The 26,000-nt window shown below is 39.3% G+C and overlaps 2 protein-coding genes across 5 annotated transcripts; one reads left to right on the top strand and one right to left on the bottom strand.

Moving 5' to 3' along the window:
* The first annotated feature begins 17,876 nt into the window (after nucleotides 1–17,876).
* LOC146719230 (uncharacterized) lies at nucleotides 17,877–21,930 on the top strand. Of its 4 annotated transcripts, none has more exons than XM_085461874.1 (15): nucleotides 17,877–17,992; nucleotides 18,159–18,298; nucleotides 18,506–18,731; nucleotides 18,844–18,919; nucleotides 19,042–19,322; nucleotides 19,405–19,440; nucleotides 19,547–19,620; nucleotides 19,718–19,795; nucleotides 20,064–20,269; nucleotides 20,351–20,450; nucleotides 20,548–20,710; nucleotides 20,813–20,919; nucleotides 21,027–21,171; nucleotides 21,309–21,435; nucleotides 21,585–21,930. In XM_085461874.1, the coding sequence occupies exons 1-15, from the start codon at nucleotides 17,945–17,947 to the stop codon at nucleotides 21,920–21,922; spliced, it is 2,145 nt and encodes a 714-aa protein (XP_085318000.1). In that variant the 5' UTR covers nucleotides 17,877–17,944; the 3' UTR covers nucleotides 21,923–21,930. The 4 variants fall into 4 exon arrangements, with proteins under 4 accessions (XP_085318000.1, XP_085318008.1, XP_085317992.1 ...); XM_085461882.1 differs by having other exon boundaries at nucleotides 19,402–19,440; nucleotides 21,618–21,930; XM_085461866.1 differs by having other exon boundaries at nucleotides 19,402–19,440.
* A 220-nt stretch (nucleotides 21,931–22,150) lies between these two features.
* LOC146719229 (uncharacterized) lies at nucleotides 22,151–25,251 on the bottom strand. The gene is made up of 7 exons (XM_085461900.1): nucleotides 25,133–25,251; nucleotides 24,274–24,950; nucleotides 23,738–23,783; nucleotides 23,288–23,379; nucleotides 23,088–23,198; nucleotides 22,697–22,970; nucleotides 22,151–22,372 (listed from the first exon to the last, which is right to left on the bottom strand). The coding sequence occupies exons 1-7, from the start codon at nucleotides 25,145–25,147 to the stop codon at nucleotides 22,166–22,168; spliced, it is 1,422 nt and encodes a 473-aa protein (XP_085318026.1). The 5' UTR covers nucleotides 25,148–25,251; the 3' UTR covers nucleotides 22,151–22,165.
* Between the last annotated feature and the right edge of the window lie 749 nt (nucleotides 25,252–26,000).

Genomic DNA, 26,000 nt, shown 5'->3' with positions numbered 1-26,000 from the left:
ATCCTCTTAGCTGTTTTTGTCAAAGTACTTCCTGTACAGAGTATATTGTCATAAAGTACAGTTCACTCGGGTTCAGCTTACAGCAAATGTGAAAACTGTAAGACAATCTGTGTTTAGGAAATGTTAAATTAGTTGGCAAAAGAGCTGAAATATGAACTGTACAAACTTTGTTTAGTGCTCAGATTTTCTTCAAGGTATCCAGAAAATTCTGTCACGATCATCTATCAGTGTCCCTTCCTGCTCAGTGTTCTAAATAAATGACATAATCAGCCAAAGTTGACAGTGTGTAACTGGCTGTCTGCTTCCTAAGATGCTTCACTTACTATTAATGAATATTTTTCTTCCTTTGGCCCTTTTTATGCATTAACTGAAACTCTCTCACATTTCCCTAGTGTATATGTTTACTTGTCTTTTAAAGTTTCACACACATGAGTGATTAGTGTTTTAAATGCTCTGCATACGGGTGAAGGACACTGTTGCTCTCAGCTCTCATTCCTTGGCAGCATCTTACTGACAGAAGTAGCAGTGAGCAGAAACATGCAGTTTGACACCAAATGGTGAGATAAAACTGGGGTTCTTAAACTCATCCTTCTGCATCACAGCATCTGCTTTTAGGCTGAACTTGATGAAGTGGCTAGGCTTGAACAAACTGGGAGTAAATATGTACACCAGTTGTGGATTTTCCCAACACTGATTCATTTCAAAACACTTGGATACTTTAGGTAATTTTTCCAAAATGTCTTATCATTATCATTAGGGGTGGGTTATTAAAATCGATTCTAGCTAATTCTAGATATCGATTCATTAAAATCCTGAATCGATTTTTAAATATAAATTTATTTACAAAACGTCAGCATCTCAGGTTAAACCTCACAAATTTTCGACAACCACCAAACAGCTAACACAGTAAATGAGAGCAGGTACACGGATTCTGCACAAAGATCTAAACACGAAGCGCCAACCCACCAACGCATCAAAATCAGTGAGATGTGGCTTTCTCACCCGACGACACAGACAAAGCCGACAGCTCGCAGATTCTGATGCGTCGGCGGGTCCGCGCTTTGTGTTTACGTCTTTCTTTGTGCTACATTCTGAAGCTGCAGGTTTTTATCTCTCTCCAACCAAACCTGACTGAACCAGCAGCAAAAGAAGATCCAAACTACACTTCACATAAACATCGTCACGAATTCACTCTGACTTTTGCTGTTTTGTCTTGACCACGATAAAATCACACTTCCTGCACAGCTCTCTCTCTCAGGAACAGTTTCCCATCTAAAAATCTGTTTTCTGCATTATTCGCTTGCTTCGTACAACGCTGTCGGCTGCTTGTGTGGGATTTTTAATTTAACTGACTTCCGACATGAAAGCCTCATCTCTGCTGTTTAATACTGAAGTAATTTAAACTTTTTAAAATTATGCGGAATTGCAAAACTCTTAGTTGTGTCTGTAATCAAACCTCTGTAACTTTGCTCTGCTTCACTTCAGCAGCTTCAGGTAATGTTCAGATGTTGATTCATGGTTTTCTTCCGTTTTTGTTCTACTGCGGAATATTTTTAAGGTTATCTGTTATAAAAAGCCAGAACAGGAAAATCTCCTTTATGGTTTTCTGTTTTATCCTGAGTTACTTTGATACAAAGGCCTCTGCTGTGATGCTCACACCTCACGTGTGTCAGCTTTCTTTTTATAGATATAAAAATATGGATATGCACTGATAAGTGATCAAAATAATATTAGTGATAATGATAATAATAGTAGTGATAATATTTCTAACTGTATGAGGGAAGATTTCCCCGATTCAAATCGAATTGAATCGAAATCGTGAATCGGGTTCGAATCGATTCTAGAAATCAGTGACGATACCCAGTCCTAATTAACACACACCACACCAGACAGCAGCACACCTGATCAGCCAGATTCCAAGACATGGATCAGATTTAGTCCTAGACTGGAAGAAAGAACAAGTCATTGATCCAAGGTTACGCTTAATCTATATTAATCCAGTCTAATCACTGGCATCCAACCTCTGAATGTGAAGGTGTGATAAATACTGATCTTTCTTTTTTCTGTCTGATGTAAGATTTCAGATTTCTTAATAGCCACTTATGTATTAAACAAAACATATTCATATTACTATATCCTATTTCTAATGACAATTAGAAGCAAGTCATAGAACAGAAACCCCACTAAAAATAAAAACAATACAACACCTAATATACTGGTTTTATACTGGGTGTATTGGACATTAGATTTTTTTTGTCAGTCTCACAACAACAAGGAGAATTACTTCTGGACCATTAAGCTTTGAAATTCATCCTCCCCTCTGTCACAAATGAACGGTGCAAACGTATTCCAGTGTAATGACAGCGTTAGGAGAGATGCATCCTGCAGGCTGGCTGGTTATTGAGGTGTGAGAATAACACAGTCTGAACACCCCACAGGCTTCAGTGGAATCACTTAGCAAAGGTGTTTTCACCCTGGCCTGTGATCTTGACACATGTGTATATGTGCGTGTGAGTGTCTGCTTAAGGCATCTGAGTAGTGCAGAGTGAGATTTTCCTCCAAGGCTGTTTGAGATTCATAGCTTTCCAATTGGAATCTAAAGTGCAGCGCTGCCACTTTTTAAAAGCAAGCACAAATTCTGGCGTCTGTCTGACCCTTATCCTCTGGAGACCTACTTAAAAAAGTTTTTGGCTTGTTCAGAGTTCGGCATCTAAAATCACAAGTGTCAACAACAACAGCTGTGAAAGTGTGGCAAAGACAGTTTCTTTATTAGAAACGCGAGGCGCTGCTTGCCAAAGCTAACCCAAGTAAAATACAGTTTTTAAATCATGATTGCATTCATTAAGATTTAATGTATTAGTTATCCAAACTGCCCCTAAACCTTGGTTGGTTGTGCCAACCTTGGCAGCAAGAACTCCAATCAAGCATTTGTGATAACTGAGTTTTTACATCACGGTGGGGAATTTAGTCCCGCTGTTCTTTGCAGAAGTGGGATGATTTTTAAGGGTTAAAAAATAAACAGCGTAGCTTTGGGTTGGCTGTAGCTCAGGAGGGAGCGCAGGTCATCTACTAATGGGAAGGCTGGCGGTTCGATCCATGGCTGCTCCACTATATGCCCAAGTATCCTTGGCCAGGATACTTAACCCCAAGTTTCTCTCCAATACGTCCACTGGTGTGGATGCATGTAAAACAAATGAACAATGACAGCGTCTGTATCGACTCCTAAATGCAGACAAATTGGACGTGTTTTGCTGTTGAAACGTTCACTGAGAAAAGTAATTCTCAAATCTTGGTGTGCACAGTATTCAAATCAGAGTGTGCTTCATAAGCTGACAGAACAAATATACTGTATTTTCTATATTTAGGACCGTACAGAGATTTTTTAACAAGTTAAGCACCCACACTCCCAGTCCAAGGGGCATGGGTGGAGGGAGGAGGGAAGGGAGGAGATTGCATTTAATCGGTTATAACACGGAGTCAGAAATATAAATCCCGACATGTGTAGAAAATTCTGAATCTCAGCTAAAATCTCATATAATGTCACGGGGTGCCGAGGCAGGCCGTGTGAGAATATAAACGGACCCAAGATGCAGACTGCTTAAGTTGTGAGCGAGCTTTATTAACAAAAGGGTGAAACAAACAGGGACGAGGAGGAAGAAAACCAAAACCTAAGAATAAACTAAACTGGGAAAAGCTACGCAAAAACAAACCTGAAAACTTGAGTCGAGAAACAGAGATGCAGGGAGAATACAAGAGAACATGGAGGGGAACAACACAGACGAATAAGCAACGACTAAGACAGAAGACACGACTTAAAAACACTCAGAGAACACAGGGAGATTACACACAGGTGGGAGTGATTAATGTAACGAGACTAGGGAGGCAAACTGAAAGCACTCACATAAGACGCAGACCTTCACAATAAAACAGGAACTTACACATGCAAGGACACAGACTAAGAAACGCAGACTTGATACAGGAACACACGGGCAGAACAGAGTAAACACTAAACAGAAGAAGAACAGAACCAACAATCACACTAATAGAAAACACAAAACGCTGGGTCAAAAGGACCCAGGACCATGACATATAAACCATTTCTACAACCACCAAACAGTTAAATGAGCAGTTAGGTGAGTTTCTGGAGTTAAATGTGAACCAAAGCATATTTTCAAAGGTGTTAGAAAATACTTTTTAAAATTTGGTGAGGGAAATAAAAAAAGTCTAATGTTTCTATGTTTGAGTCACAGTAACTTTGACATAGTAACATCTGCAGTACTATTTACACCTCTGATGAAATCTCACAAGTGTTAGCTTTATTACCAAGATTGTAAACACAGAGTTTGTAATTGCAGAGAATTACAACATTTATTTTAATTCATTTTGGAGCAGGAAGCTCAGAAAACCCCGAGGGGCTTTTTTTTCTATCCCAGCTTTTTTGGGATGTGTTAAAAATAAGCCAACATTTCTCAGTTTAAACATTTGATATATTGTCTGTTTTCTATTGTAAATAAAATACAAGTTTACAAGATTCTCAAATTCTGTTTTTATTTATATTTTATACAACATCCCAACATCTGGAAATGGCATTTAAGTCCATTTTTACTAGATCTTCACAGACACGCTGTCACTTTGCAAATGGGCATCCAAATGGACAGTGGTCGCTCATAAACCCAGAGGCTCGACCCCTGTGTTGCATGATTATTGTTTTTCTGCTGGGTTTTGTATCAACATGAACTGAATGCTTGACTTTATTTAATGCTTTCTCAGTCTGACCAACAGAAGTGCTCCTGCTCATGTCACAGGCTTCTTCACTTTTACATCAGTTACATAACAGCTGAATTGATCTTATAACGTGCAGCCTGAGAAACCAGGAGAATCAATGACTAACACGTGTTCATGACTAAATAATTATTCGTGACATGTGAAAAATAAAAAAATAATCCAGAAGACGCCGACGTGTCTTTGTCATCTACATTTGCTCTGAGACATAAAGAACAGCACGGCAGTGTGAGGAGACACTGCTTGTTTTTCAGCTGACAATGACTGTATGTGAGCAAAAAAAAAAAAAACCTAAGGAGAGATTTGAATCTCTGATTCTTATATAAAGACGCACGTAATAGATGCATGGCGTGCAGCTTGTACAGAGCCTGTGGGCTGAAGGCCGAGCTGCACAAACAGCGTCAGCGTTACTGAGAAGGCACAAAATCTGTCAGCAGCTTCCCACACAGAGAGAGCAGGACAGGAATAACATTAATCTGACTGAAGCCCAAAATAAAGTGCCTCAAAAGCTGAGCACTAAGTCAGCTACCAATAATATTTCACTGACGACCGCAGATAGACTACGGCATTTCAGTCCTCAAATTAAATCCAGCTCAGTGCATTTTGTCATGAGAAGTGGTCGCTGTGCAGAGAAGCTGAACTGTCTGAATTACTGTTGTCTTGCTTTTATGCTTTCTCTAAGTCTATACAACAGTCAAGATGTACATACATCACATAAACGGAGTTTCCCAACATCCTCATCACTGTTTCTCAATGCAGGCAGAGTCCATGCAGCTGTCATAAGGGACACGGGTACTTTTAAATTTCCCTTTGAAAAGCAGACGAGAGCTAACTCCTTAGCTCCTGCTAACTGTCCTGTTCATCATGGGGGGGGGGGGGGGGGGGGATACTGAGGGGCTCGTGCAGAATATTCAGCACAGCAAAGATTAAGTTTATATGTTTGTTTTTTGGAAGCTAAAGACTCTCAGCATGCCTCTACAGAACTGTGCAGCTATAACGCTATATATATGTGAGCACTTCTACACATCATTGCAGAAGAGTTGCTAGAACAAGTGAAGCTGTGGGTGATAGTTCAGAAATGTGGAAAGAGCCTAGTGGAATACCACCCACAGCCAGCTCAACCTGCTGCAGGGGTTTCTATTCACTCACTCAGCAATGAACCGAATCGTTGTGCTGTTTTCCTCTATTTGTCTATTCGATGGCTTATTGTCAAGTCAATGTTTTTATTATTACTAATATCATTATTAGTAGTAGTATACTAGTATTAGTATTATCCAGTCGTTAAGTGATGACGTATGAACCCCGCTTCCGGGCCTAAACGCTCCTGTGTTCAATATGCCGCAACGCTGTGTTCCTCGTTGTTTTAACCAATCTGGTTCAAAACAACAGTCTAATCTGTCATTTTACCAGTTTCCTTGTGAAAAGAGAGAGAAGAGGAAGTGGCTGAAGTTGATAAGGTATGTTACAACTCGTAAGTGGATGAATTAGTGATGGTAAATTTGATTCTTTTTACTGAATCGAGTTTTAATGAGTCACTCACCAAAGTGAATCAGGTTTTTTGAGTCATTTGATTCACTGAGTGATGCTCAGTGAATGCTCTGAGGTCATTTTTGTATTTTTCTCATTTTGATATGTGGTTTTCCTGGTTTACCCCTACCGTCGTCTCAATAAAGGATCACTTTTCTGTTACATCTTACAACTCCTCGTCTTCATCTGCTTTTGGGTCCTGTTTCCATACACATCGGCGCACCCCGCCGTGACAGGGACTATCATGACAAAGAGAATTAGTGTCACTTTCAGAGCTTATTTTAGATCAAAACTCCAGGCCGAGCTCAGCGTTAGATATCACAGTGACCTTGCCAGGTTAAAGCAGCACGAAGCAGATTTTATTACTGTCCCTCTGAGCACTAATTAGCTGATATCTGTGTATGGTTCATTGCACCCATATAGTTTATGAATGTTAACCAGGCTAACTAGCTTTAGCTGATAAGGACTCCACCTTTTCACTCATGTAAAGAATCAAAGATTGTTTGTTCTAAGAAACAATCTGATGGCAAAATGTGTAATCCAAGTAAAAGCCTGGTCCAAGAACCCAAGTTGAGAAAGTGGGCTCTTTCATGTGTCATACTCACTAGCCGGTCTTTAAGTGATGATGTATGAATCCGGCTTCCAGGTCCAAACTACTCTGTGTTTAATAAGGCTGTTGTGTTTTTAACATGTTTTAATGTTTTGTATCTTGCTGAACAAGCCCCTAAAAACAGTCACTGATCATTGTCGGCCTCTCTCAGTTTTTATTACCACTGTTCATTTTAAAGCTCAGTTTTTAAACCTTTACGATGTAACTACAGCCCAGCCCACGCAGCAGTGTATGAATGACTAACCTCGTATTGTGGATGGATTATCTCAGTTGTTCTCCTGACTGAAGTTTGGTCCGTTTACAGCATCCTGCCATGCGATTACATTTGTCCCTAACCATCGGGAACCCTCACATTAACTTTTATCAAGTGGAAAAAAAGTTAGCGTTCATCCTCCAGCTTCACTGTGTTTATGTTATGCTAACATAGCTGTGTAGCTAGCGATCACGTAGCACATCATTATATACCAGCTAGCCCAACTTCAGTAACCCTACAAACATTACTGCTGTTTAGTTTTCTGTCTTCATTTATGTTGGAAGTGGTAGAAGAGCTGTACGTTTGAATTTTTTTCAGAAATCTCTCAGTCAGAACATGCTATATCATTTTTAGGTGGAAACTAGCGAGCTAACTTCCTGCTAACGTCTAACATTATTAAATGTAATAAATTCTGTTTTCATGGATGGCTGGATGTTAAACTTAAATAGTTAAACCTGGTAAAGCAGCAACGCTGATCATTTTATTGAAGATGAAAGAATTTAGACAGTTTGTAACTCTCAGTGATGCTGCAGTGTTCGTTTGACTTTGGGCCCTGAAGCAGAGTTTGGACCCAGACACGGCTAATGACGTCAGACTTAAAGACTGTATAGCGATATTTTCCCCCAAGCTCTATGCACAAACCACAAAATACTACAACATTTTGTAAATGGAATTTTTTCTTTTGTGTTATACGCATAATGTAAACAGTGTGAACTAATCCCCAGTACAATCTCTGGCCATACAAGGCTCTCCAGAGAATATACTGTAGATACTGTACGTACTGTACTTGGGCTTATACACAATTTTCAAGCTCGAGCAAACAAAGAACACATTAACCAAACTTTCAGGTGTTTTAGATTACTCTGTGTCATTGTTAAGCAGCAGATCTATGAGGTGCAGCTGTCGGTGAATGCTGCAGACGAATAAATTGTTTAGCTCACTTCATTCTATAGTCTAAATACTGCGTGTATACAGCTGCGCCTGCTTGTAAATAAAGTATCTTATAGCTTCAGTTATTGCCCTCAACCATGTAGCATTAACAGCTAATCTGCTCTGAAAGTAGTCTCTGACAGCAGCACTGTTGTTAGCGGTCTCAGACCGACTGTTCCTGCACCCACTGGCATCTTCATACAGTGTCACTTTCACAACATACTAGTGAGGCTGTTTCAGCAAATGCTGCAATTTGTTTTTTGCACACAATACTTCTGTTTGTTTCATCAACTAGCTAACTATGCCTTTTTCTAACACCAATTTTTTGAAAATTATTCTTTACTTATTTTGTTGTTTTAAACAACTGTGCTTAGCCTGAGACTACTGCATTGGATTTCATTTATTACACCACGAACAGAGCTGTAGAGTCTTTACAGTTTTGGTGAAAAAAACAATACAGGACAACTATGAGGAGTGCATGTTGGGATATTGACATTTCATCACTGTTAACTTAACTTAACTGAGAACGTTTTTATCGCTGTAACGTTTGAAAAGACTCGAGAACATGAAGGCCTGTCCTGATAACAATAATGTCTGCTCAGGAGTCGTCTGACTCTTCTCTTCATCTAACTTCTTTCATACTGACGAGCTACTTTTAGAGAAAGTAGCTTCGAAATGACTCCTAAGTGTAGGACTGACTCACTCCTGATTTTTTGTTTCTTTCATTCTTTCTATTCAGCAGTGAGGAGCTACTTTTAGGTTAGAGTGTTTTGCAAATGAGGCTCCCGATAGGTATTATGAGGCAAGTATGAGGGAGGATTAAGAAGATGTTAGCTAACCACAGTGTAAATGTATGCAGTTACTTTAGAGCACAGGTGTCCAACTCCAGGCCTCGAGGGCCGGTGTCCTGCAGGTTTTAGATGTGTCCTTGATCCAACACAGCTGATTTAAAGGCTAAATTACCTCCTCAACATGTGTTGAAGTTCTCCAGAGGCCTGGGAATGAACTAATCATTTGATTCAGGTGTATTGACCCAGGGTGAGATCTAAAACCTGCAGGACACCGGCCCTCGAGGCCTACAGCTGGAGTTCGACACCCCTGCTTTAGAGAATACGAAGAAAGCAACATATTGCTTTATTGTGTGGTTGTGAAATCAAAGACCAGTCATGCCTGGACTGCAAGTGGAAACCACCAACAGAAGCTTCATGTTTACTAACACTATGGAGCCTGTTAACCTCACAGTACAAACTCAGCTTCATTTTCAAGATTAAGCCAAACTCCAAGAGCTCCAGCGATCTGGCAGTTTTACATCCCCTCTCTGCAAAACGTTGCACAACAAAGAGAAAAGCATCTGTTATTTAAATGCTTGTTTAAATGTGTTTAAATATTCCACCCTGCATCTGATCTCATTCATCGCTTCAAAGTCAGTGTCAAATTCAGTGTCAATGACATCAACCTGCCACTAGGGACTTCTGTCTGTTTAAAAATGAGAAGCAACTCTGGCGACCCTGTCAGTCTTGTCCGTGTGGAACGCAGCATTTTTGGTTTTGTTGTTTTTCTTGTACTTTTTAAACATATTTTCCAAAGATGTTTCTGAAATATTACCTTTTCTGTTTTCCACAATCTTTTAAAAATTTTTGATTCATTTTTATTTTTTTATTTACTTGAATTCATGTTTTTACAAAAAGTTGCACTTTCTGAAATCTTGCAGCGTTTGTGCTTTTGCTGCTTTGTTTTCTATATTGACTGTACGAACTTCATGTCCTTCAAGGCGCTTAAACTGAATCCAGTTTAATCTTCAAAATGTCTCCAGCATATCTTCCATCGCTGCAGTTTCCTCCACTTGGAGCGTATGTCAGTGTGCTGTTCTGTACACCTGTTGTGAGGCTTTGTGTTTCCGGTGTGCCTGTCAGGATGGATACGACTGGTGGAGAGCAGGCCATGCGTTAAAAGCCTGCCTGATTACAGCCTCTCTCTGATGACAGCAGGATCTTCAGGCTCCATTAGACTCACAGATGTGCTCAACAGTCTTCACCTCAGAGCCCTTTTAAACAACGCTTCCTGCCAAACTGTTCAACTTGATGGCTTCACAAGTGAACTGAGATAGACAGATGCATTTACCACTGGAACTTTCAGAGGGAAGAGTTGGCATCAGAATATTTTTTTCTTATCGCTGTGCTATCCAGAGTAGTCTCTGTACTGATTTAAAGGAACACTCACATATTGTCATCTCAGATTCGAGTCAGATACATGCTCTGCTGTTTGCACTGCAAAAGTCTGGAAGTAACACATTTAACAACTTATTGGAAACATGAACAGCTTCTGCAAACCCTCTCACCATCGTGTTGCCTTAATGAGGCAGGAAGAAAGAAAATTACAGTGTAAATCACAAATGTATTTTACGTTAAAAAAGTACATATGAAAATCATTTTAAATTCACCATAATTATTATAATTCTGCAAATCTTCCAGGTGTGTTCAATACAAATTTAACATCAGCAAATTTACTGTATTGTTTCTCACTGGTTTGGGTTTGTTTTTGGATAAATGAAGAAACTGAAAATGTTTCTAGATCTTGGAAATTGCCAAAAAATCTGACATTAACAAACCTGCGTAATGGACAACTGCTGCCCAAGTGATAACCTGTAGTGATCCCGTATGTGTCAGGAGAATCACACCAGCGGAGACACATTTTTTCTAAACACCGGGTCTCTGTGGCTTTGAAACCCCAAAACACGCTGCGCCAAACATCGGTTCACCCCAAGGATCAGGTCCCCCGACACAAACAGGGTAACATAGTGTACGCTGTTAAGTGCAGGAGGATTGCCAGGATTTATACATCGGGGAAACCAAACAACCTCTGGCTACAACACAGAAGAGCTACCTTGTCAGGTCAGGACTCTGCAGTCTATTTACACCTACAGGCCAGTGGACACTCTTTCAATGATGAGGATGTCCACATCCTGGACAGGGAGGAACGCTGGTTTGAGGGCGGAGTCAAGGAGGCCATTTACGTAAAAAGGAAAGGACCACCTCTGAATCGAGGAGGGGGCCTAAGGGTACATCTGTCACCATCTTACAATGCTGTGATTGCAGCCATTCCCCAACTCTCTGTGGATGGTACTCGTGGCCATTGATCAGTGGTCTTTGGTCAGTGGTTGTTGATCAGTGGTCATGATAAAGACCTCCCAGCCCATTGTTCCTTCAGTGGGCTGGTTTCAGTCATTGTGCAAACCTGCAGTCAGCTGAGACTGGTTGAGTGATGAAACGTTTCTCCTGCTAAAAACATCCAGATAAACAGATTCAACCTTTTGGGGATTTCCTTACCTGGATGATTGAGCATGCATCAAGACATGATAAAAGTCCATAGTTGTTAGGGGTTAAAGTGGGATTTTAAAGGTGGGTGAACCCTAACATCTTGTCTTTCATCATCCTGAAATTACCTGCCACTCAAAAAATTATTTCTATTATAACCCTTTTTTTCACTGCTCTTCTGGAGCACCAAAAAGCACTGTTCCACCCACTTTATCCCCCGAATATCATGCAATAAATAATGCGTTAAATAATTCATATATAAATAATGTATATGTCTGTTTTGAAAATGTAAGGACTGGAAAGTACAGATAATATAAGAAAGTGTTGTAACAAAGTAATTGTACTTGTTAGCAGTAGTTGATAACAGCTCACTTTACTCAGCTGTAAAATATGTAAATTAGCTGAGACTACAGCATTGTAGGTAACTGAAGCCTGTAACTGCTGTAATGATAAACTGCAACGTGATTCTGCATTGTGTTTATCATTTCAAATCATACTTTTCATATCACAGTTATTTTCAGTACCAGTGTGTTTTACCACAAACTTGCACGTGATTTCATCCTGAGAAAGACGCCCTTGTTTGAAATAACAATTTCACTTTTAATTCTAATGCATCGCCATCACAGCACCACTTAGTCATCAATATTTAATATTTAAATAACGGCAGAGACAATATTTCTGACAGCGATGGCTGCTGGTGGACCTACGTCAAACTATCAAATGTACCTGAATGAAATCTAAATCAGAATCAGAATCAGAATACTTTATTGATCCCTGGGGGAAATTATTTTTTGTTACAGTGCTCCATTTTAAACCAATTTAAATGCTGCCTCGGTGGAACGATGAAACTCATGTTTGTACAAAGGAGTAACCACGGTCGGAAACACAGTTCTTATACAGGATTTCTCTCTGTTTCTGTGTGCTTACAGTCTAACATTCACACTTTGATGAGTACGTCGGAAACAAGGATATTTGGACATGTGGGCTGGCTCCGCCACCTGATCCTCAACCTGAAATAATCTACATTAAGAGTGTTTTGTGTTCCCTGTTTCTCATTCTTCTATTTGCATGTTTTCATAAATTTCTATTTGTTCTCAAACATTTGATTCAAATGTTACTTTAGCAATGAGTCTGTCAGACTAATGTGTTTTGTGTGAGGTAATGACGGAGCATCGAGTCATAAGATGTACCCAAACACAGGCAAACATTCACCACCTGAGAGCTGGTTTACTATTTATTTCATTGTGATCCAAGGTGGTGTTCAAACTTAAAAAATGAATGAAATAAAATAAATCAGCACAGCAGTAACCATGGCAACTGCAGATAGTACTCATCAGTCGTATGTATATATACGATCTTTTCTGCTCATCCTTTGATCCGTAATCAAGTTTCCCTCTATCAGCAGAACAAGGAGAAGGCAAAACAGAAGCAGCTGTAGAGTAAACACAGTGGGAGCACTGACACTTTATTATCTTATAGCAGCACTTCACCTCCTCCTCCACCTGCCCCTCTTTGTGCTCTAAATGCAGCCTTTCAGTTTGCTGCTTTTCCTCCATCCTGCTGCGTGATAATACCATTGATTTATGGAGCTGCTGACTCTGGCTTCTAATGGCCCGCTCGCTACAATAAACATCTCAAGGCTAAAAACGGAGTGTTGCCTATTGATCAGCCATGTTTACCAGCTCTGGCACATCGTCTTCCACAAAGGAAAACTTACAAAACAGGTCAACAAATAAGGCGGTGTCACAAATACTAAATACACAGTCACGTTTAGCAAATGACTGAGTTTCTCATTTTGCTATCGAAGTTCGAGTTTTTGGTCTCAGTAAAAAAGTTGCAACAACGTGCGAAATAAAGATTTTTTAAAAAGGATTCAGATTATTGAATGCAAACATCTTTGTACTGACCCTGGTATGACACACACACACACACACACACACACACACACACACACACAAACAGGCCTGAGTGGCTGTTTAGGTTTTTGTTCATTTACAGTGTTCAGAGCTGATCACTCTGTTCGTGTATTGCTCCTGCTCCCAGGTCGACCCACGCTGCCACCCAACAGGCCCGACCAGCTCCTGCAAAGCCTAATTACTATGATGAAGCGAGCTGGGCCACCTGAACCTACTGCTCCCCCTCCCCGCCCTGCGGCTCAGAACCACACCCCGCCACATGTAAAATCTAACTTTACTCGAAAGTGATGAAAAAATATCAATAAAGAATTTTTCGGACGGCAACATTTTGAAGCCTCATCTTCACATACAAAAGTTAGTCCACGAGGGCCTGTGCTGCGACCAGTACTTTTCACATGATACAGTATTTTTCTTTTAGGTGATAGTATTTGAAAGACAAAGCCATATATAAATTTATTGTCCAGCTTTATTTAGTCAGGAACTAGTTAATCTACAAACATCTCTTAAAGCCATACATGACCTCTAATTTACTGCTTCTAAATTCAGACAAAACTGGCCTTATTAAACTTGCTCCTAAAAATATTAAAATATGATTATCTCGGGCTCCGGTAACACTGTGACGAATCTTTGACACAATTTGTCCATCAAGAAAACGTGTAGGACCACCTTTATTCCTCGTTCATTCATTAATCGCCAAAGTTAAAAGAAACATCCTGTCTCAGAGTGACGCTGAAAAGCTTTTGCATGCATTTGTTACTTGTAGGGTTATTATGAAGTGGCTCTAAAAGCTCCCTGAAAGGATTTCAGTTGATGCAGAGCGCTGCAGTCAAAGTACTAACTGGGACCAGAGAGTGAGATCATATTTCTTCCCTGTTAGCTTCTCTTCATTGGTTCCCTGTTAAACTCAGAATTTCATTTAACATTCATCTCCTCACATAAAGAAACTTGAATAATTAGGTGTTGTGGCATAATGTCCAGGTGTGGCTGATTTCCTGTTAAACTACCGTTTGAGCAGCTGTTAAAGAACTAACAGCTGTTAAAATCTTAACATTCCTGTTTGATCACCGTGGTAATGGTTCCCAGCCGGCTTTGCTGTCACTGTCAGGTGTTTCCGGATTCTCCATCTCTGACGGCCTAATAGTAGAAGTACTCGCACGTTCAGTGCACCTGCTCCGGTTCACTTCTGTGAAGAGTCCAGGCTCGGCTCCCCAAGCACGACACTCATGAACACACGTTCCATCACAATAAGACATTCGAAAAGCTGAATTTAAAGGCTGAAACCTGGCAGACTGAACCGGGCCTACCTCGTTGAACCCTTTACATCGCTCAGGATGTGATGGAGAGCTTGCAGCCGGTTTAAGGATCTGCTTCCTGTGCTGACATGTGAGCATAGAGCTGTTTCCTTTGTTTAAGCTCCAGATCACAAAAGTTAGAAGAGCTAATCTGTTTTACTGCATTATAATAGAGCGTCTGACATTCCTTGTTTCTGAAAGAGTTTATTGACTTTTTTGTCGTTAACTCTGAAATCGTCAGTTATTGTGATTCTTCTTCTGATTTGCTACATAGTTACATAGATGAGTCCACAGAATTCATCGCTCCCTAAATCAGGCCCCACTTGGAACAAGGGACGTGTTTTAGATTTAGTTTTTACTCTAATCGACTTTCCCTGCTCTGAGAACATTTTATTTATAACCACATTTATATTCTTTTTAATTTATTGTCTGATTCTAATCATCCTTCTGGCTGTCAACCTCGCGCACTTTTAATCAGATAAACAGATACATTTTCGCCTGTTTTTAACCTTGATGATGCTTTTTTCCTGAATAATGATATCAATTTCACGCTGCATTCTTTTAATGATCACTTTTTATGTGTTTTTGATAAAATGGCTCCTTTTAAAAAAGCAGAAATACCTCTTTGGCTAATTTCTGGATGAATGACACCGTTCAGCGTTTCAGCTGAGTGTTTGTGGAAATCCACAAAGCTCCAGGTACGTCTTAGTCATCTTTTGCAAGGGATATAGATTTTTCAAACTTAATCCATAAGAGAAGAAGATATCCAAAAGTTCTGACACTATTAGAAACATTCTTACACCTGTATCTCCAGCTGTTCACTCTTCTTAGAGTTTCAAATATTAATATTATCATATTTTTATGCATAGAGATGCATTGTTCTGTTGGATATTTCTGCAGTCTTTTACACAGTTGACCACAGAGTGTAACTTTTGATCTGCCTTTCGGTTTTTATAAGCATGCCCGCTGTGCTGCACAGACTTGTTTGAAATAAATCAAAGCATGTATAAACTGATCATACATGATTCATAATGCATTATTCCTTTGCCTGAGTGTCTATGCCTGGATCACTTGCAAACACTCCAGAGTGACATGTGAAGCTGCTCGTCAAGTCCTCTGAAAGGTCCCGTGTAACACCAATATGGCTACCCTTAAAGGTTTAGTTTAATACTTAGGTGATCACTTTCAGAGCTCTGCATGGTGAAATGCCTCCCTATGTTAGTGAAGTACCTCAGGAGGTTAGCCAATCAAGCCAAGCTTGCTGGCTGTACCTAGGTCGAGGTTACGGTAGGTTTGGTTAAAATTGAGACTGTGCTTTCAAGGTTGTGGCTCCCAAGTTGTGGAAGTCACTTACATTGGACTTAATGGAGTTACTGTTGATACCTCAAAAAGATATCTGAGACCCGCGTGTCTGTTTATACTGTTTGTTTTAGTTACTGATTGATTTAGTTTTCTGCGTTCACTTTCACCCACTGGCTGTTAAATGTTAGGATAAGATCATGGTTTTGGTTTCACAACAGTAACCCTGCAGCCCTGATGAGCTGGGTGTGACAGTGCATCATGGCCCACAACCGATGGACACTATGTTAGCAGCTTTTCTTGCCAAAAATGAGAACAGGTTAGGTCAGCTGGAGCTGTGGATACCCTATCTCCTTTCTCCCCTCTACATCTGTGTAAATCCATCCATCCATTCTCTTACACTTATCTTTATCAGGGTTGAAGGGGGGCTGGAGCCTATTCCAGTGACCATAGGACAAGAGGTGAGGTACACCGATCGTTTGCACTCACATTCACACTTATGGGCAATTTAACCCTCCTGCCATCCTTTAAAAAACTCACACCCATCACCCTAGGGACCATTCTCAGCCACGCCATAAAAAGACCATATATCCATATTTTATTCCACTTTAAATTAGCCAACCTTGTAAAACTACTTCTCCCTGAAATATTCATGTAAAGTTTTAATTATATTTTCGTTGTTTTAACCCTTCAAATCCCAGTGTTATTACATGAGCGCCCTGTGTTATAAGCCCCAAAAACCAAAAAACGAAACTAAATATTTCCACAAAAAACCAGTTGAAGTAATATGTGATTGTCATTATAAGTAGGCCTTTAGATGGACCAAAGATTGGCACCAACATACATTTTGACCTGCCATTATTTTTTTGCATTTTTTTTGCAATTTAAAAATTAAAACTTCAAGGCCCTGAGTCTTCATTGACATCCAAGAAAAGAAGAAAAAATAAAATCATATGATGATAATTTGGGGTTGAAAAATAGCATTTATAATGGAAGTCAATGGGCAGAAAATGGTCCCCAGGGTGATGGGTGTGGGGATTTCTGCTGCTCAGCTATTTTAGGCTGATTTAAGGAATTCACACTGGAATATTAACATTGACAGGTAAAAACTATCCTGTGGCAAGTTTGGTTATATTCCACTGAACACAGTGGAAATGGCAGCCATTTAACACATAGCAGTGGCACAAAAAGGTCCCAAGAAGGCAGGAAGGTTAAATCACCAGTTAATCTAACTCCACTAACTGAAAGCCAGGAGAGAACCCATGCAAACACCGGGAGAACATGCAAGCTCCACACTGAAAGGCCCCGGCCAGGCGGTTGAGTCTCAGGACCTTCTTGCTGCTGCCCCATCAGTTTAAATTAAACAGTAAACTAACATAAATATGTTTTAAATAAGCACTTGTGAAAATAAATGCAGGAATTGTAAAGTTGTTTCGCTACATTTCAAGGGTAAACAATGCTTTGTGACTCCTAGTTTTGTGTCAGTGTAAGCTAAATATCTTTGCACATTTGGTATAGGGCGTGTAAATATAGTAAATAACTGCATTGGTTCAGGCCAACTATGGCGTTATTTTTGTGCCACTATTCTGAGCGCACGTAAAAAAAAATTGCAGGTGCAAGTGTTGCATTTTGAGGAGAAATTTATTTTGAGCTTACAAAAGCTGAATTTGAGTGAACAAAATTCATTGCTGCGTGCAAAAAACGTATTTCAGTGTTTGCGCTTATCCATATACACACACAATAGCACCCCCTCTCGCTCAGTTTTTTCATTTGCGCTTGCTCGCAATGTGTTGCTTGCGCTCACAACATTCTCTGCTTCGTACGCTCAACTCTCTGTACACCGTTATAAGTGTGCCACAAAACCAACCAATCACAGACTTGGTTTCAAAAATTCTGATTGGCTCTTACGGTCTCCAATCAGCTCGCTAGCTACTGCTTTCCGGACACCGGAAACACTGTCCACTCAGCCTCGCTTCTTGCAGATAGAGGGATTTTTGATTTACTCTGCAGCTAAAGAAGAGATGGCAGAATCAAACAATGGCTCCAATAATACTACACCACAGTATCAGGTGAGTTTAATTTTTTTTGTGTGAATTTAGTAATTTGCTGTCCTTTCTGTTTAATATGCTGTGAAATTGTAGTTACAGATGCAGCTGTAGAGTTTAAGCTAGCCTTATGGGTAATTACCAGCGTAGTTGTCTTACTGAGGCAGTGTATCCTAATCATGTTTTTTAGGGTAATGGTGCAGTTGAGTCAGCAGTAAGAAATCTGGTGTCTTTGCTGCTTAACAACATATCCACAAATCCTTCAGGGAGGCCAACAGAGAGTGGGCAGCCGGAGCCTAGAAATCTGACTATCCAGCAAGAGATGACAAGGTTTTTGCTTTTTTTGTGTGTTTTTTTTATTTTAACTTTTTGCAATCTTTTCTGTTAAAGTTATTTGGTTTGTGGATTTATCAACATTGATTTTTAAATTAAAATGTGCTATTAAGGACTGATGTCATATTTAATAACTTTATTAAACAATAACCCTTATGTTATGCAACACTGCAGTTTTTAAACTCATGCATTTTCATCCCACAGATCATTTCCAGGATATTTCAAATCACACTTGAGCCGTGGTAAAAAGAGATGTTTAACATCTACTAAGCAGCTTGTTAAGGCAGGCAGTAAGACCACAGGCCTCAGTTTTTATTTGCTGTCAAAAAACACATCCTACACACCTTTGCCAGCTGAGGAGCTTGAACTCCTACAAGCTGGCATGGGGAGACAAACAGTGTCTCTTCCAGAAGATGGTGACCATGCAGAGGTAAGTTTGTGTAGTCAGTATTAAAATCAGTCATTGGCAGACGCATTTAGCCTGAATCATATGCCACAGTCCATTTAGTGTTCCATTCTGCTTAATGGTGTTTTTAACTAAGATTTCTAGACTTCTGGAAGAAACCTTTCCAAAAATGGAATATCTTTGTGGAGGATGGCTCTTACATAAGGCAACAGGTTTGTTGTTAATTCAGTTTTTATGTATTTTTTTGGCATTCTTGCGTGCTCATACTGCATTATGATTATGTAGTTGATACTTTTGCTGCTTGATTGTTTATGCTATTTTTCTGTCAATAAAGGTGGCAGTGGTCGACGAAAGCTCACTGTAATTCCACCTGAAACAGAAGGATATTCTGTCAAAACACTGAAAGCTGTGTCAGGAGGTGGCAAATCCACTTTTTACATAGTACCTCTTCAGGAAACATTAGACACATCTCCTCTACCTCCCGACTCACAGCACTTTTCAAAGATGCCAAAGAAGATATGTTACCAGTGTAATGAAGTTATGCCTCTGCAGATGCTTGCAGTACACATCAATACGTGCAAAGGAAAATTCTCTCCTGATGAGACTGATGATGAGGTGAGACAATTTTGATGAAATCAAAATGAGCAATTTTGATTAAATAATATAGTATCACAATTACTGTTTTTTGATTCAGCAGGAATCGGAGTTATGCATTGTGAAAAGCAAATGCAAGGTAAACCTAGCACATTACTAAAAACCATAGTAACTACAATGAATTTTGTATCGGTAATGATCTTTTTCCCACTATGCCTAACATGTACCCATTTTTGGAATTGTAGGTTATTTGTCCAATATGCACTAAGGATTTTCCTGAAGATGAGATCACAGTCCATGCGAGTCTGTGTGGGGATAGGTAATCTTTTTTCAGCCGTTTATGAAAAAATGTTAATCAGTAACAGTCCACGCAAACATATGTATTTTTATTTTTTTAAACTTTGTTTTGTCATCAGCTTTCAATGCATGGTGCCTGAAGAAAATGACCAAACTACAGGGACACCAGCTCAAACTTCAGTATGCACAACAGACAGGTACTTTTTGCTCTATTATAATTCATATACACACTATTCTGCAGAACCATTTGTTAAAATTATGTGTAAGATCTTTTACACAATACCTGGGGTTTAATTTCATATAAAACATTTTATGATCACACTACTTTAAATTATTGTTAAAGGTTGTTGCACAGAACATGCTGCAATAATTTCTAATCACGTTTAATGTGGTAGCCTCTTTTAATCTAAAGATGATTATTTTTCTTTGAGAGCTTAGGATGTTTTCTACCCTGTTTTTGTTAAGCGTGGAAGATGTATTGCGTTGCCTTGAACAACAAGTCGACACCACAACAGAATTTAAGTTGTGTGTGGACAGAGAAGACCTTCCAGACAGAGGCATTCTCCAGTGGCAGAGAAAAAAAGCTGCATCTCCCACCAGTGTTCTTAGGGTGGTTTTCATTGGAGAGGCAGGCGTGGATACAGGAGCACTTAGGAAAGAGTTTTTGAGTGGTGAGTTGCCTATTACCTGTTTTGTCCTAGTGTCAATAAATAATGGATAACTTAAAAATGCGGATATTTTTTGTATGAAAGACATGATTTCAGGTATTGAAAGCAGATTCTTTGAAGGACTTGAGAACAAGGGCAAAAACCCCAAGTATTCTCTGACCGATCTTGATAATGAAAACTTCAGGTTGGTTACATACGAGCTTTGTGTATTACATTTAATACGCATCCGATATTTTTGTAAATGTTACCTGAAAATGAATTATAATCATTTGTCTACACAGAACTGTTGGTGAAATAATTGCAGTCAGCCTCGCCCAAGGAGGCCCATCTCCTGCCTTTTTCAAAGAATGGTGCTACAATTTCCTCTGCTCAGGAGAGGTTGATTTCAGCTGTCTGTCTAAGCAGGATGTTGCAGATGTGGAATCTTCCCTGCTCATCCGCAAAGTGAGCACCTGGTTTAGCTCTGGCACATGATATATTATGAGTATGGTGTTTTTAAACACTTTTAACCTTCTGTATTTCCTCTTTCACATTATACATTTCCAGGTTGAAGATGCAGCAGACATACAGTCTCTGATGATGTGGGCTGATGAAATTGTCAGCTGTGGATACACAAACCAGATAAAGATGGATAGTAAGGAAAGCATGATCCGGTAAGGGAGAAAAAATCAGAGAGATCATTAACCCCCCCCCCCCCCCCCCCCCCCCCCCATCCCCAACTAGTTTTTCATTTTGTTTTTTTTTTGTTTGTTTTTTTAAGTGCTATTGTCTTACACTCTACAACAAGACTGATTCCAATGCTACAGCAGCTCCGAAAGGGCATGGAACTGTATGGTCTTGTGAACCTGATGGCTGTAAATCCTGAAGCTTGCCACAGTTTGTTTGTTCCTGGGAAAATCCTCAAAGTAAGTATTAACATAGCAGCTTCAGTCTGATCCAAAGACAGTCCACTTATCTGTACTGTAGTTATCCTGTATTTATTTATTAGTTTTGAATGAACAATATATCTATAATATAATCTACTTTATTTCCTTATTAACAGCCAGACGCTGATTTCATTATGATGAGCTGCCAACCGCATTTCAGTGAAAAAGGGACATCTAGGGAGAGATCTGAGAGGAAGATCATAAATTTTTTGCAAGATTTCTTGCAGGAGATTGAAGTATCAGGTACTATATAGTATTAGCTGTATATACCTATAGTATTGTATATATACCGTATGCATCCGTTAAATATTTTTGCTTTAACATGCAGGGCACTAGAAAGTATTCTTAGTTGTTAATTTAAAACATTGTAATCCAGATTGCTTTTTATTTAGAAAAGACTTCAGAAACATTTTCAAACATCACAGATGGAAACACAGGCGGTGCAGGTGGTGAAAAATCAGAGTCTCTTGCTGTCCACCATGTGCTCCAGTGGATGACCGGCCAGTCCCATGTTCCCATCCTTCCTGATGAAAAGAGACATTTCAAAATAACATGCAAGTTTGACCATGAATGTAAGGAGCGGCTGGGAGATCACTCCATTTGTTACCCAGTTGTGAGTGCATGCACTTGTACTGTGACTTTTCCAGTGCAGCATCTGGACACTTACACAGTGTTTAAAACCATAATGAGTGCAGCAGTTAAATATGGTGGTGGATTCCACAGAGTTTAACACATTGTTGTCTTGTAATTTGGAAACTAAATGAGTAAAAATGTTTGTAAACATTAGCTGTTAAGATGTTCGTAGCCGTTTCATGAAAATGACAAGACTTCAAAACTTTGTGTAGGGTCCTACGTTGATAGATAATAAGCAAGTGCTTTGTTTGCTTGTCTACTTGTAATCTGAATGTTTTAGCAAAGAAATCCAGTATTTGAGAACTTAAAAGAACGTTGACTTTCACGTCCATGTTAAGTGTCACTGTTGGTTTGACACCTGTAGCAAGAATTGTATGTACAGGTCACGACCGTGTGACTCAGAATGTTCCAAGGGATTAATAGTTCTCTGAAGCCCCTCCAGGGTTTCCTCATCCAGTGGGCATTCAACTTCAGGAACCACAACTGTGCTGTTAGATTCTTCTTGCAGTACAGCACTCTCCCAGTCAATGCCTGGATCCCGAAGCTCCTTCAAATCCACAAACATATATAATGGTCATTATTCCAGAATAGGTACTTTTGGGAGGAATGTTATTTTGTGTAAGCGTTTTTTCCATTAAAATACAACAATTTAAAAAGAATGCCTTTGTTTTCATGTTCTTCTTACTGTAATTTAGATTAGTGGTAATTGATAAGCAAGAATGTATAAAATCACCAGAAGCATCTCCCAGATGTGCTGCAAGTGTTTTAATTTGTTAATTTCAGAAGAGCAGAGTTAACTGCTAACTAAAATTTTGAAATTCAACATTTAAATAAATTAAAAAAAAAAAAAAATCAGATTATGAGCTGGTACCTCAAGTCTCTCGCCCTCGTCCAGCTCTTGTAGATGTCCCATACACCAGAGCTGTTCAGGAGTGAGACCACCTTCTGTCCTGAGGGGATGATTATTCCATCCTCCAACAAAGGTGACAAGATCTGCTCGGAGTCGAGGGACAAAGATGTAGTGGACACCAAAAAGATGAATGACATCTGAAATGTCAAGCAGGCCATCCTCCTCGAGTGAGTGAAGAATATCATGGTACTTGCTAGTGACTGCAATCCAGACATCACGCCAAAGTCGTTCTACTCTGTAAATACATTTGAATTTGGATTTCAGGTATTTCATGCTTCAAATCAATATCAGAACTGCTACAACAATCTACCCATGCAGTCAATAATAATATAAAAAACATCAAAAGACTAACCTCTGATTGTGGACACTCTTTCCAGATATGAAACTCGCTCTCCCTGTTCCTCTTGTGGCAAACATGAAATGTGCAATGTCCAGGTTTTCTACTCCTTGATCTGCCCTAACCCTATGATAAAAATACATTTTTAAGGAATTTTTAAAGTTTTCTTTAATGATACTTGTTGCTAGCATATAAATTAAATCAGGGCATAAAACCTTGATGGCAAGCCGTGAAGCTGGGCTGATCTCAGGAAAAATGAGAATGCAGTTTTTGCCCTGTTGTTAGTTGCTGCATCCAAGTACAGGACCTGCAGTAAAAACAAATGGAAAATTAAAGATCTGGTTTCAGATCATGTATAGTTTTTCAGTTAATAATGCAGTTTCATAATAAGTGTTCAAGGAATATTGTACGGTTCTATGTTCATAACCATAATTCAAAGCTTGAGTAGTCTATACATCAATATTGGTAGTACTTATCAAAAAATGAAAATGGCCTTTTAGTTTAACCTTTTTTGGTAAAGAACTGATTAGAAATTTAAAAAAAATAATAATTGCAAATCGTCCACTATGTTGGCTTGCTGAATAATTGATGTTCATAAAAAAACAACCTAATAAAGCTCTCATTTCAAAACTACCAAATATTCTACATAACAGTTACACTTTTACCTTCCTTGAGTAGCCATCCACTCCACCAAAGATCACAACATTGTACCTGTTTCAGAGGGAAAACAATCTCACTAAGGCTTGATTTGCAGAACATGTAAGACATTGAAAATACATTTTTCAGTATGCACACTTGCCACTGACTTAAACTGGACACTTGTCAGGTGTGCTGAAAATAATACCAACATTTTTATATGTTTATAAGTTCAATGAGACTAAATATTTTAGTTCTCTTGTCATGATTTTTTTTAAGTTTTCTGGAGCACTTAACATATTATGTGTTGATAGGCTTGTTATCATGGAAAATATCGATATACAAAGTGTAAATAATTGCTCAAGAAAATTTACAATTAACAATATTGCTGGTTTTGTTACACATCCTGTATTCCTTTTACTTAATATTACTCTATCAAGTGCTTTTTAAAATATTATAAATACACTGAAAGACCTATCAGATAAGGTTGATTAAAGCAGATTTAAAGTATAACGTGCATCTTTCTGCCCAACTTGTGTTAGAGCTATATAAGTGGGTATTTTACCTTATTAGCTTGTGATTTGTGTCTATGTGGACCAGGGAGAGAGGGCCTCGCACCGAGTAGCTTCTTCGCACAACACAGCCTAGTTCTGTGATCCGTTTGAAGATCCCTACAGCATCAACTCGATGCATGGAGGCCATCATTCTCCACCACTGAACACGGAGACCCATAGAAACCAAATGTCCTTGAACCATTCGATAGCCAGCATTTGGCATCTGATTTTTGATAGCCGATATGATGTTGTCCAGCTCTTGGTCATTCATTGTGCTGTATGTTCCTCTCACAGACAAGTCAAATTCTTGCATCCTCCTGTAGATTGTTCTTCTTGAAACACCAAGACATTTAGCAATGCAGCTGACTGGCAGCTGAATGTCCAACAAATTCTTGAGTCTTTCTCTCTCTAGTACGATTTTGGGGTGGCCAGGTCCCAGACCAACTTCTGTTTCCAGTTCAATAATGGCCACAGAGCTGATGTTAATTTCACACTGAACCAGATGATGAACGTTTTGTAGAGCCTCTGTAATCTCTGACAGACCGCCTATTTGCTGAGAGAAAGATTCAAACAGAACAAGCTCATGACGAGTCAAGAACTCCAAATAATCCAGATTTAGTGGCTGTTGGTTTAAAGCAGCTTCCAGTTTAGAGAGGAGTCTATGCATCATTTGCTGTCTCAGTATGTCCTGTTAAAAGCAGCAAGGAACATGGACAAGTACAATGAAATGATGTATCTCAGACAAAAATAAACAACCCATAAAACAAACTACATGAGGTACATCATTTTTCAAGTTTGCATAGTTTGCAAATTAGCTAACGTCAGTTATCAAGCGAATAATAATTAACAAAATGATTTTATATTACTTACATGTGGCCGGGACATGCTCTTTTCGTGCTGCTATTCAGTATTCGACGACATAAAAGAGAGCTACTCAAGTATAATTTGGAAAAATTAGTCAGTTGGCATGGTTGTATGATGCAACTACATTCTACTACACCAACAATAGTCTCAAAAAATAATATATTTTAAAATAAAATGATTAAAGATATTATCCGCAAATTGGGGTTTAAGAGATTTTAGCTGGATTTAGCTACATTTCGGACAGTGTTTCCGGAAAGCAGTAGCTAGCCAGCTGATTGGAGACCGTAAGAGCCAATCAGAATTTTTGAAACCAAGTCTGTGATTGGTTGGTTTTGTGGCACACTTATAACGGTGTACAGAGAGTTGAGCGTACGAAGCAGAGAATGTTGTGAGCGCAAGCAACACATTGCGAGCAAGCGCAAATGAAAAAACTGAGCGAGAGGGGGTGCTATTGTGTGTGTATATGGATAAGCGCAAACACTGAAATACGTTTTTTGCACGCAGCAATGAATTTTGTTCACTCAAATTCAGCTTTTGTAAGCTCAAAATAAATTTCTCCTCAAAATGCAACACTTGCACCTGCAATTTTTTTTTACGTGCGCTCAATTTTTTTTTACGTCCGCTCAGAATAGTGGCACAAAAATAACGCCATAGCCAACTGGTTTGAGAGGCATGTCCACTAACCACTTTGGAAGACAACGTGTTAAAAGCTTCTGAAATGGTCACACTGTAAGGTGAAGTGAAAAGCCTCCCTCCAAATAGCAGGGTGAGACACATAATCACTTAAATGTGTGGATGATGGCACCGATTTTGAGAAACGTCTCTCTAAAAGCCATCTTACGTATGAAAGAGAGCGAGAGGAAGAAGTTCAAAT

The sequence above is a fragment of the Copadichromis virginalis genome, linkage group LG1 (assembly GCF_057382275.1).
Source record: "Copadichromis virginalis isolate Kocher_CV1m ecotype Utaka linkage group LG1, C_Virginalis_male_GT1.1, whole genome shotgun sequence".
In the NCBI taxonomy this organism is placed as follows: domain Eukaryota; kingdom Metazoa; phylum Chordata; class Actinopteri; order Cichliformes; family Cichlidae; genus Copadichromis; species Copadichromis virginalis.
This window is presented reverse-complemented; position numbering and strand designations above follow the sequence as displayed.